This window comes from Nelumbo nucifera, chromosome 7 (assembly GCF_055504915.1).
Source record: "Nelumbo nucifera cultivar China Antique chromosome 7, China Antique-T2T, whole genome shotgun sequence".
NCBI lineage: Eukaryota > Viridiplantae > Streptophyta > Magnoliopsida > Proteales > Nelumbonaceae > Nelumbo > Nelumbo nucifera.
In genome coordinates this window covers 13,046,330-13,058,350 of record NC_142655.1, presented here as the reverse complement: position 1 = coordinate 13,058,350, position 12,021 = coordinate 13,046,330, and the positions used below count along the sequence as shown (strand labels likewise).

The window sequence follows — 12,021 nt, the reverse complement described above, 5'->3', positions numbered from 1 at the left end:
ATGTCTGTTCATTGATACCACTCCAATCCCTCCAGCTAATCCTTGGTCGGAGAGATTAGTTCTCGATTGATTTGATGTATAGAAAATGGCTCAAAGCCAACTATACATGTGTTAATGAATCACTCATGTCTGTCCTAATTGTCAAATGGTGCCACCCCAGGTCCCCAACATTGGAGTAGGGATGGGCTTATCTTGGTCGGAAAACTACCAAACCAAACCCAACTTGGATTTGGACTGGACTGGAAACAGCTGGATGGCCCTAACCAGGGGTTAAGCCCGGTGGGTTACATGGGTCATTGTGTTAAGTAAGAGCTGGGTTGAGTCTGGCTTTCATATGGAGAAGATCTTCAAGATGGGTCACTTACTTCTCCAGGGAATCTCTAATATTTCAGCTCTATTCAATGAAAATATGGCCAATAGAGATGATGATGAATCAAAGACAAGACAGGGCCCTTTGGTCTGGACTATGTATTCAATTCAGAATTCTCTCCCTCCCATCCATTTCACTTACTCCAGTCCACCAAGCCTTGGGCCCTTTCCCTATATATATATATATATATATACATATATATATTTTTTTTTCTTTCCACCTGGCAAGAGCCAATAAGAGGTTCAAGTTAGAAACACATGGGGGAGGCCTTTCGGCAGCTACTTCAGTTGCCCTAGAAAGATTCTTGGGTTTTGTAGAATTTTTTTGCTTAGAATAGGAAGCTATGGAAGCAATGCAAGGAACAATAGAGTCATTTGAACTGATGAAATTTTATTATTCACAACCTAGCTATGCAATAGCTGCATTTGCCTAGATGGAATGAAAAGCTCAGATCCATTGCTTGAAGCCTTACGCAATTGGCTTGCAAAAGGGTGAAGCCTCATCTTCCATTATTGGACACGGATCCCCTGTAAGATCTTGCCTTTAAGTTATTCCATTTTAAACTATAGTTGGCCATGAATGGGTTTGGTTAGCATCATATCCTAGTTGGTTTAGGGAAGGTCAAGGATTCCTTGTAAGATTTTCCTTTTTATTTTATTTTGAAGTATAGTCATGGCCTCATGGGTCGGTTGGTTAGCATCATATCTAAATCGGGTTAGGGGAAGGTCCAAGTATAGCCCGGCAAGGACTTGAACCGGGTTTGATCCATCGTCAGCCGAAAAAATGGCTTGATTGTATTAAAGATGGAAAAAAAATCGGTTCAATTGAAGAGTTGCTAAATCGAGAGCAAACCATGTTTTCAAACCGGGAGAGATTCGCCAACCAGACCCGTTAACCCGGATGGGTTGATGAGTCGGGTCAGATGTTGTCAACCCTAGGAGTCACCATCTGCATGTGGGGCGGTTGTTCTGGTATGCGGAAAATAGAGAGCCTAAAGGGTTTGGTTACTCAACCCATATATAAAATTTCTATTTATTTAAAAAATAATAATAAAATAAAAAGATATTCCATGGTGGTGATTATTAAGCATGAGAGGACTTAGACACCCCTACAGTGTTCCCGTACGTATTCATGGAGACATGCACACATGATATTGTATTGGCATGAATTTACAGCCTAAGTACTGAAAGAAATACCAAAGAAACAGAGTTATTAATTATTGATTTAAATAAATGTACTAAAATATTAAAAAAACAGAATAAAATCCAATACCTAAAAATGCACATCAACTGAGATGTCACAAACTCTCACAATCCAAAACTGTTGTTCACTTACCTGGAAAGTGGAAACCCTAAGCTAACAGAATTTTCAAAGGTGGGCCATGGAGCTATTTCTAACCACAAGATTTTTTTCTTTTTTTTTGGGGGGGGGGGGGGGGGGGAGAATAGTGTGTACTGTGTAGGCCCACTAATGAATGATGCCAATCCTCTCCATCAGACAAGATCCTGATTGTTTTGTGGTGCCCACATTGAGCAGAAGTCACATGTATTGTTTGGATGGCTTAGATTTCATCCAGAAATTAATGGGTTCCCTAAATAAGGTAGGGAAAGGTTCAAGTCAATACAAGGGGCAGAGATAAGTCATTAAGCCATTCCTTTCCCGGTGTGTATATGATGGGGTTCTGTTGATACAACAAGACACAGACAGCTTAAAAGGTCTCCCCACAAAGTCTCCCATGTTCTTTAGGGTAAAGCAAAGGCCATGACCCACAATACCCGGCAAGAATCAAGATATGAAAGCTCCAAATGCAGGACCAAAATCCCTTTCCCAAAGTAGGGATTGGAGCTTTGGAGGTCCTCCCAATTGACTGTGTCATTACTGCAATTTGGTGGGGTAAGATTACTAGTCTATGTTTCTTGACTTCTTTGGACTATAAAACTATTTTCAGGTGGGAAGAAACCATCTAATGCAGCTAAACCCACATCTGGGTCAACTATGTGAGTGGGTCAGATTGGACCCATTTCTAATTGGGCCTCGGATAATGCATCTACCTACTGATCAGTCAGTTTTCATCAGCCAAACCCAAAACTGATCAAGCTGAACCTTTAAGGTTTGATTAGGATCCGGTTCGGTTCAAAAAACCCGATATGACCCATTTTCTGGGTAATTTTGTATGTAAATATTCTCTGATGCATACTTTTGGTCCATAGGATAAAAAAAAAGTGTGGAAATGGTGATACTGTTCCTTGTGAGTGTTGAACACTCAATCCTTTTCTTTATTTATAAGATTTGAGAAACTTTGATTTAAGTGTAGATTATTTTTTTAACTGCAATAAAATAATCTCCCTGAGGGTGATCCCTAATCCAACAATTGTCACTTTTGGGAATCTTTTTGGTTAATTACTAATTTGGGAAAAGGGGGGAGGGTTAGGGTTAGGATTAGGGTTCATGCAGAAATATTTTATTCACTTCTTTGGTTCTATAATTTGTCCATTATGTATATCAACTGGTTTTGGCTGGCCAAGGAATAGCTAATACATTCTCACTTGAATTTAATATTATATAGCAAGATTTTCGGTACAAAGTGTATCTCTTAAAACTGATATCTTTGGTAGAGAGTGCTTTGTATCTGTTCCAAAGCATATAAATATGGAATGTGATGGTTGCACCGGCCACTTGTTATTTAAAAGGAAAAAAGCTATTAAGAAATTGAAGAGGAATAACATATTCTCACATAATATGTCACCCCTTCTCTCTTGATTTGTTGGGTTTTGTGTCCTTATCTTATTTTTTTATCTTCAACTCCTTTGGCATAAATTATACATATCAAACACTTTCTGCACACACACAGACACAGAGACACAGAAAGATTACTCTCAGAGTTGATTCTGATGTAACAAAGTAGACAAACTTCCACACTAGACTACTAGGTTTTAGAAACTAGGGGGCATAAAGTACCAACACAGCAGAAGAATTTGTTCAACAGCTCAGTTTTGAAATCTCAAGAATATCTTCGGTTGCCTGAAATCCTCCCACATCCCTCAACACCCCACAAACAAAGATAAAGGGAAAAATAGATGGAATTTCAAGCTTGTAATGATTTGAGATATTTGGGCATTGATTTTTTTCTATGACTACACAAATATGCTGAAGAACTTTCTATCTAATTGCCAAAATATGAAATGGGATCTTGCTAAAGATAAAAATAAATAAATAAATAAAGTTTAGATGGAATTTCAAACCTGTAATGATTTGAGAAAATTTGGGCATTAGTTTTTTTTTCTTTTTTTTATAGTACACAAATTTGGTGGACTTTCAATCTAATGGCTAAAATATCAAATGGGTTATTTCAAATTTGCAATCAAATAATCTAATTGTAAGGGTTTAATTGAGAAATTTGAAACTAAAACTGTGTTTGGTTTCAAAGCAAATAAATTTGCATTGATGCAAAACCATGGCCGTGCAAATGATCTGTATGTAATTCTGACTTATTTCCGTTTCAAATTTTAGCTTATTTTACAAATATAATAAATTAAGACATGAAGCAGAACAAAGTAAAACCCAAAACAAAATTAAATAAGAATGTACATTTTTTTTTCATTTGCACTCCCATGCATTTGTATTAATACAAATAAAATTGCACTGCAACCAGCACAGCCTAAGGCTCAATTTGAAAAGAGTACAAATACAAATATATACAAAATAGCATAAAATACAAGGTTTTATACTCTATATACTTGTATTTGTACTCTTTCCAAACTGAGCCTAATAATTTTTGAAATATATATATAGTTGGGATAGAAGGCTTTGTTGAGCTGAATTGAGTTTTCGAATTGTATATGATGGTGGATGTTGATCAGTTAGAAATTTGAGGTTTGGGGTTAGGTTCTTTGCATTTAGTTAAGTAATTATCAGTTGGATGATGAAATCTTACCTGAATTATTTGATAAAAGATTGAGACAACCGCTAGTTTATCCAAATCAGGGTGTTGGTACAAGTTCCATGGCCATGAAAATTTGCAGGCCCACCAGATTTTTGTCATGTGTTTTGAAAAAAAAATTGCAAACACATCTGCTTTGTCATTCCTAGAGGTTGACCTACTAATGATTCTCTGATAGCCAATAAGCAATTAATTACAAATTACAATACTTAGTTATAATCTTTTGGTAGGTCAGACAGTACAGATTTAGCTATCAATGGATGCTTGTGCCCCTCCCCACAGAAAAAAAAAAAACTCCCATTTCTATATTTTGATAGAACTGAACAAATCAAATTTTTATTCAAGAATTAATCAAAATTTTGATAGAGAATTGAGCCATTTTATAAGGCCATTAGGTGCAATATCAAATGTCAAGAGCTAAATTATCTTCTGATCCATTGAGTTAGAACATCCTTATCCATTCTTTTGCTTCTCCCGAAAGATCCAAGGATTGCATTGTAGCATGTCAACCATTTGAACCAAAGTCAAGCCTCACTAACGGAAGGATGAGCTTTGAGACTCAAATTGATGATGACAAAAACAAAGCCAAATGAGATATTGAGATGACCCTTGTTTGTTGATCAACAGTAGCAATTGAAGATGGAGCAACCTCTTTTGAATTTGACAAAATCTAAAGGAAATCTTTTCTTTGTTTTGAGAGAGAGAGAGAGGGTTGGGGCTGGGGGGACCATGAACCAATTGTAAGAGGAGAGAAATGAGGTGGGCCGAACCTTCCTCGTGAAAACACAAAGGGGACCCTACGAGTCCCTAAAACAGTAGTTTATGTGTGAAATTATACGTGACATGCCATGTGATGGAGAAAAGATATCTCCTTATCTTTTTCATGAAACAATCCAAGAAACACGTTTCTTAGTCTCTGTGTGGCATCATTTTTGTACCTGTTACTACCAGGCAAACCCTCCCTAACTGTGGTCCCAAGGACCACCATTCTCCCTGCTTACAGCCTTGGAAGATCATAAATCCCACCCTAAGGACCACCATTACTAAGCTGACCCTGAACTTATTTTTTCATTAATCTCCCTATGAAAATATCGAACCGCACGTAACGTGAACCGTCCGATCCAAAAGGTTCAAAATCGCCCGAGCAACAAACCAAAATTTCAAATTTAGCTGAAATAATTTGTTTTATTTTATAAAAAAGAATTCAGTCAAAATATGAAATTTTCTAAAAAATAGCAATAATGAAAATTTTACAAACAAAAAAATATGTGTTTAAAATAAATATAATTAAATATTTATATTATAACCTATGTCTTCAATAAATTCGAATAGGAGAATTACCTATTGAATTTCAAAAAATTATATATATATATATATATATATATATATATCCAAAAATTGCTGAATTTTATGCAATTAAAAAAAAACCTAGATGAAAAAAACAGAGAATAACCAGACGTTGAAGCCCAAGATCATTGGAAGTTTCCTCCATTGATCAAATCATGTACTACCAACCATGTGAAATCAAGACTTGACAAATTGAAACCTCAGCCTCATGAAGCGATGCATGGATTTGACCCTGCATCCAGAGCCAGGCTTTAAGCTTCATTTTGTTCCTTGAGATTAAAAGATAAATTATTTGATTAGGGGCTAATTCAATCTACCCTAAACTGGAAGATTCCAATCCTGCGGTTGCCGCAGCGGGTCTAGGTCACTGGACGTGGATCCCTGGTCCAAAGGAACAACGCCTGATTTGGGTTGATAATTATGGGGAGACAGGATCGCCGAGATTAATTTGTTGGTCGATTCGCCGTCCAAAGTTTTGTAAACTTTTGGCTCGACGACCGTTCATGGAAGGGTGACCTGTCTGGGTGGCCCCCACTCTCTGGACGGTCGACTATTGACCCGCGTGGCTGCCCATTTGTCTACCGGGTTTCCACCCTTTAACCCTAATCAATCCCTGAAGCTGATTTTACTCTTTTAACCGCTTGATCTGTATACCCTGTTTTAGTAGATATATAAGAATATAAGATTTTCCTTCTTTTGGATGGTCATATGATGAAATCCATCGGACGGCTATAATCTGCACTGATCAAAAGATCAAGCTGACAAATCCTGGGGTCAACTCCACAAAAAGCCCATAACAAGGATTACCAAATCCAAGATGAATGTGGGTCAGGGTCACGGCTTTTGAGGTTTGAGAGTCATTAGTAGTCCTTTGCGGGCCCTCTCAAATTGATCATTTCATCAATGAGCAAGGACCATCTAAATCGTCAGCGTTTTGGGTCTTTTTGGTGGGGGTGAGAAGCAGGGAATCCTTGATTACGGTTAATAAAGGTTATGAAGCCATAATAATTACTGCTCCCAAGGTCTCATCGGTGCGGATTATGTGGACACGGGAGTACAATAAAGTAAAGTGTGTCGGGGAATCTTTGCTAGAAAACGCAGTACAAAGCAATAGATTACAATTTCAATAGTGTCTGCTGCTTCACCTGTTCAAAGCTCTGTAGATGGCATTTCATTTCACTAATTAATAACTCTTTGGCTTTGATGGATCATCAAAATCTTTTAGATGGGATTTTGATGTACTACCCATCCTTATCAAATTAAGGCTTGCTTTAATAAGATTTATTTTTTATTTTTCCTAGGTCTGTCTAGGGTAGTTTTAAACAGTTAAAGGGTTAGTTGGGCTGTATGTAGATTTGTGATATCCAATCTGGGCCGTTTATTTTGTGCATGGCCCACTACTAGTTTGATGGAATTTGGGGGTTTTAATTAATTAAGTTGAAAAGTGGGGTGAAAAGCACCTTTAGTGAACTAATCATCCAACCTTGAGAGCTATACATGGGCATAGAGATGCTCTGGAGTGCTTTGAATACATCATTGTTTAGATTATTTTTCTTTTCTCACAATAGATTGAAGGGTTCTGATTTTTTTCACTAGTGGTGATACTCAATCTGGACGGTTCATTTTCTTCATGGCCCACTACTAGTTTGATGGGATTTTGAAGTTTAGTATTAATTAAAATTAAAAAGTGGGATGGAAAGCACCTTTTGTGCACTAATCATTCAACGTTGAGAGTTAAACGTGGTTATAGAGATACTCTAGGGTGTTTTGAGGAGCACCATCTTGATCACACATCATGGTTCTGATTAGGTTTTTCAGAAATGGATTGAAGGGTTCTGATTTATTCACGTAACTAGACGTTATGTGACTTCTAGAGGGTCATGGGTCATCGCTCTTTTTCAAGTCATCACTCTTTTCAAATTCTAAGACCATAAATGCAAATCTCTAGAAAAGTAGATTTGAATCATGGGGACCCCACAGATATCAGAAGGATGTAACAATCCGTCTGATGGGTTAGAATTTAGAGCAATCAATTTAACTGATTGTTGACCCATGCATGGACCCTCAACCGGTTCAACCATGAAGCGGCCAATCTACATGCAATCCAATTTGATGATGATTAAGGTTGCGTTTGGATAAACGTCAGGATCTTTACTTTTGAAGTCCAAAAGCACAAAATCCCAATCTTAAGCTTTCTACTTTGGGGGGCTTGTAGATGTTTGGCTTAACAATTTCATGAATGACACTTTTTATATCAATATCCAAAGCCCAAAGCTCAAAAGCAAGAATTTTTCCAAACAAAAACCAAAGTAATTATAATTGTTTTTTTAGGACGAATTGGTTTGCAAGAAAACTACAAGAAGAAGATCCATGAAGAGCTGCCCATGGATATGAAACTATTTTTTCATTTTAATTTTATTAACCAAGTCAAAGGATTGAACTATTGAAGGAAAAAAACAGATTTTGCTTGCATCAGTCGCCTTCAATGGCCCAGGTTGACCCGAGTTTACTATGTACATCAAACCAAATCGGTCCAACCAAAAAATCACTTTTGACCAAGTCAACCTCTGGTTTGGAATCTCTGACACTGGATCTACCACATGTTGTGCACAAATCCAGAGGGCAGTAACAACATTTCCACTGGCTCCAAGATCTTCCAACCCAAAAGAAAATTAACTCAAGTTGAATCATCAAAAGCATCCAAAAAAAAGTCTACCACTCAGCCAATCAAAATGGGATATTTTTGTAAGATGGGTCCTACAAAAAATTCAAGTAATATATAGTCAGCTTTAGTTGGTTAGCCTAGAGATTCTCATCTTCTCTTCTCCTTTTCTGGGGTGAGCTGATATGAAGGATGTGCAACCGAGAATCAGAATGGATGGATTATCTTAAGAAAGATAATCAAAAGATATTAGTGGATATTGAATCTTTTGATTTTACACAAAGAGGGTGAAGGAACGATAGTGGGGACATAACAGGTGAGTTGATAAAGAGGGGTTGTTTTGTTTTGCTTGGTTTGGTTTTATAGGTGTTTGAGAAAATGCCGCTGTGGAGATGGGGGGTGAATGTAGACTATGTAGTAGATGTGGATGTACATTGCAAAAGGCACACATTGCTGTCATTAAATGGCCATGGGAAGCAAATCTTGGGGAATCAAATAAAATTGCCCCCTCTTTGCACCACCCCACCTGCTCAAGATATGGTAAGGGCACATGATTTCACACCAAGGAAAAGAAGCAGGGGTGACGTCACAGTATCTCTTGGGGGGATTTTGGTGGGACCCACATCACCCCCCACCTCAGCTTTTGCTTTCAGTCCAAAACATTTCGATTTCTTTTTTGCAAATAAAAGCCCAACAAAACCTTCACATCCTTGTAGATTTGAAGGGGTTTTGTTAAATAAAAGTATAAGAGAATCGCGACCCAAAGATTTGTTATTGTATTTTCTGTTTTCATTGAGGAAAAAAATATGCAGAAAGGAGGGTCCATTGCTTGTTCTCTAATTCAAAAATCAAGTTGGAAAATTCGGGAGATTCGGTATGAAATCTGGTCGGATCTTGCTTTCTAGGCTGTGGGATTTTGGTGGGTAGTATTTCAACACAAACTGGTTCGTCTCTTCTTTCTTAGAAATCCTCTTCTTCCTCCCTTCACCGTCAGCAGCAGTGCACCATCACCAGCAGCACCAGCACCAGCACAGCAGCTGCGAGTTGGCAACAATTACTCTATACGTTTTGGGTTCTTTGTCTGTTTTCTTCTTTTCCCACTCTATTCTTCCTCTTTGGTATTGGAGATTCAAGCAGAGAAATGGGTATGGCTGCAGAGGCCCAATTTCATGTTTTGGCAGTTGATGATAGCCTCATAGACAGAAAACTGATTGAGAGGCTCCTTAAGACTTCTTCCTACCAAGGTATGTTGATGATCCTATCTGAGTTTTGTGATTTGGAAACAAGCAGGAAAAAAAAAACAGATGAGAAGATCATTCTATCATGAATTGTCTGCAGATTTGAATGTATTGAGTTTTAATTGTTATTGGCTTGGGGTTTTCTGTTGTTGCTCGTAGCAGTTACTACAGTGGATTCTGGAAGCAAAGCCCTGGAGTTTTTGGGTTTGCGTGAGGATGACCAAACAGACCCAAACCCACCTTCTGTTTCTTCAAACCATCATGTATGATTTTGTCCTGGATTTCTGAAAGTCTGAATCTTTTCTTTTCTGGGTTTTGTTGGTTGATCTTTGGTTTCTTGCTTTACAGGAAATGGAAGTGAATCTTATAATTACAGACTACTGTATGCCTGGAATGACAGGCTATGACCTGCTCAAAAAGATCAAGGTATAGTTTGTAACTTTGTGTATCCTTTTGTCTCTTTTCTCCTTGTGCTTTTGTTTCTCTTTTTTTGGGATTCATTCCCACCTCAGAAAGAAGCTCACTAGATTTTCCACGATATTCTGCAAACTTACAGGAATCTTCATCTCTGAAAGACATACCAGTTGTAATCATGTCCTCTGAGAATGTACCTTCAAGGATTAGCAGGTAAGAAATAAAGACCCATATTTCCTTTTTACCCCTTCTAATCTGATTCAAATTTATAAATTCCCCCCACCTCCCTGAAAATAGAAAAAAAAAAAAAACAGGACAGAAAAAGAAAAAAATGACTCTTGAATTTTTTAGGATGGAACTTGGAAACCTTAAATGGTTTGATATGGGTATTTGCCAGATGCTTAGAAGAAGGAGCAGAGGAATTCTTTCTGAAACCAGTGCAACTATCTGATGTAAACAGACTTCGACCCCATTTGTTGAAAGGGAAATTGAAGGAGCAGCAAGAGCAGTTACAAATAGAGCAACTGCTGCCTTTACCGCCACCACCACCTCCAGCAGTTCAACAACAACAATTACAACCACAGCCACCGAGCAACAAGAGAAAAGCCATTGAAGAAGGCCTGTCACCTGAAAGAAGAAGGCCAAGATACAGTGGCTTGGCAATGGTCTGATCAATAGTAGTTCTATATTTTTTAATCAGCTCAAGTTGATTCCATAACCTTCTTCCCCTCCTTTTTCTGTTTCCCAGTACTGCTTGATGATTGAGAACACAGGCATAATGGGAACATGTAGATCAAACTTCAGAGGAGAGAGGGAGAGAGGGAGAGGGATGAATGAGGAGAGAGATGTTCCATCATCATTTGTGGGGCGCTTGTATACATTTTTATATAAAGAAAGAACTCATTCAAATTTTGTTCTGTTGAGGGAAACAAAGAAAGAAAATAAAAAAGCAGCAGCCATATCGTCATTCGTCAATGATCCTTTGGAGTTTCGATCAACCTTTTTCCCTTTGTCTGCTTTTAGTTACAATTTAAAACGTTTCCTTTCTTCCACCTCCGAGGAAAAATCTGAACAGCATATCCCCGATCTATGCAAGCTTCAGTCTTCAGTCGAAGCCTACGAGGAAGAAGGAAAAGGTCTCAAACAGGCCATGAACCATCAACCATGGATGAAAAGAGGAGCATCGCTATTACCCATCACCGGCTGTCGTCGAACCAGCGAGCTGAAAGCCTGAAACAGGGAAGTAAGTTGGAGATCAATGATTCAATCGAGAGAACTGACGTAGACAGTAGACACCATGAATTGGGTCAAGCCAGCAAGTCGGCTTTGAATGAACCGGTTTTTATTGGTTTGGGTTGACCCATTGAGTTGGAACTGGGTTTTTGAGTTTGTGTTGGACCGTGCTCTGCCCGGGGGAACTGGTAATTGCCGTAATATCTGTTTGTTTGGTCACCATCAATCGGGTTGGATGATAAACCGGAATTTCACTCAAATGGTTTTCTCATTCTGGGTCAGTTAGGTTGACCTACCTCATAAAAATTTACAAATTTTGGCTTGATTGATGCCAAGGTATCAGTCCCTTTTAAAGATAATATGTTTCAAGCTTGGTTTGATAGAGAGAGAAGAGAGAATTGAAATTCAAGTTCTCAACAAATTTTGTGAAATTCTTTAATAAGTTTTATCTTTTTCTCTGTTTCTCTTATTATTTTCTTCCCAACAAAACAGTCTTAGAGATCCTTTTTTTTTATTTTTTGGTAACAACTTAGAGATCGAATTAGAGAAGCTGTTTTATTATACGAGGTAGTTAGCCCATTCAAATCATTTATTATTAACGATGCCACATAGGTGTTATTTATTCTTTTTTATGTATTGAGAATGGTAAAAGTGGATTTCAGTTTTTGTGCATGTTTATCATTTGGGGAAGTCAATTTTTAAACTGTTAGGCTTTTTGTCACTGTTATGCTGATGTGGAACCTAATAGCGTTTAATTGTCATAAACAGTTGTAATTAGTATTTTTTTTGGTTTTACAAACAAATAAAGTACAAACGT

General features: G+C 37.8%; 1 protein-coding gene across 1 annotated transcript; it reads left to right on the top strand.

The window, feature by feature from the left end:
- Window positions 1-9,030: 9,030 nt before the first annotated feature.
- Window positions 9,031-11,671, top strand: LOC104611310 (two-component response regulator ARR9-like). Its single transcript, XM_010278312.3, has 5 exons — window positions 9,031-9,563; window positions 9,720-9,820; window positions 9,906-9,983; window positions 10,114-10,184; window positions 10,369-11,671. Exons 1-5 carry the CDS (start codon window positions 9,461-9,463, stop codon window positions 10,640-10,642), a joined length of 627 nt encoding a protein of 208 aa, XP_010276614.1. The 5' UTR covers window positions 9,031-9,460; the 3' UTR covers window positions 10,643-11,671.
- Window positions 11,672-12,021: the final 350 nt, after the last annotated feature.

Excerpts from the sequence above, each read along its gene's own strand:
- LOC104611310 (XM_010278312.3), top strand. The coding sequence starts at position 9,461 with ATGGGTATGGCTGCAGAGGCCCAATTTCATGTTTTGGCAGTTGATGAT. Across the intron at positions 9,821-9,905 it reads CTGTTTCTTCAAACCATCAT|GAAATGGAAGTGAATCTTAT; the intron begins GTATGATTTTGT and ends CTTGCTTTACAG. Across the intron at positions 9,984-10,113 it reads ACCTGCTCAAAAAGATCAAG|GAATCTTCATCTCTGAAAGA; the intron begins GTATAGTTTGTA and ends GCAAACTTACAG.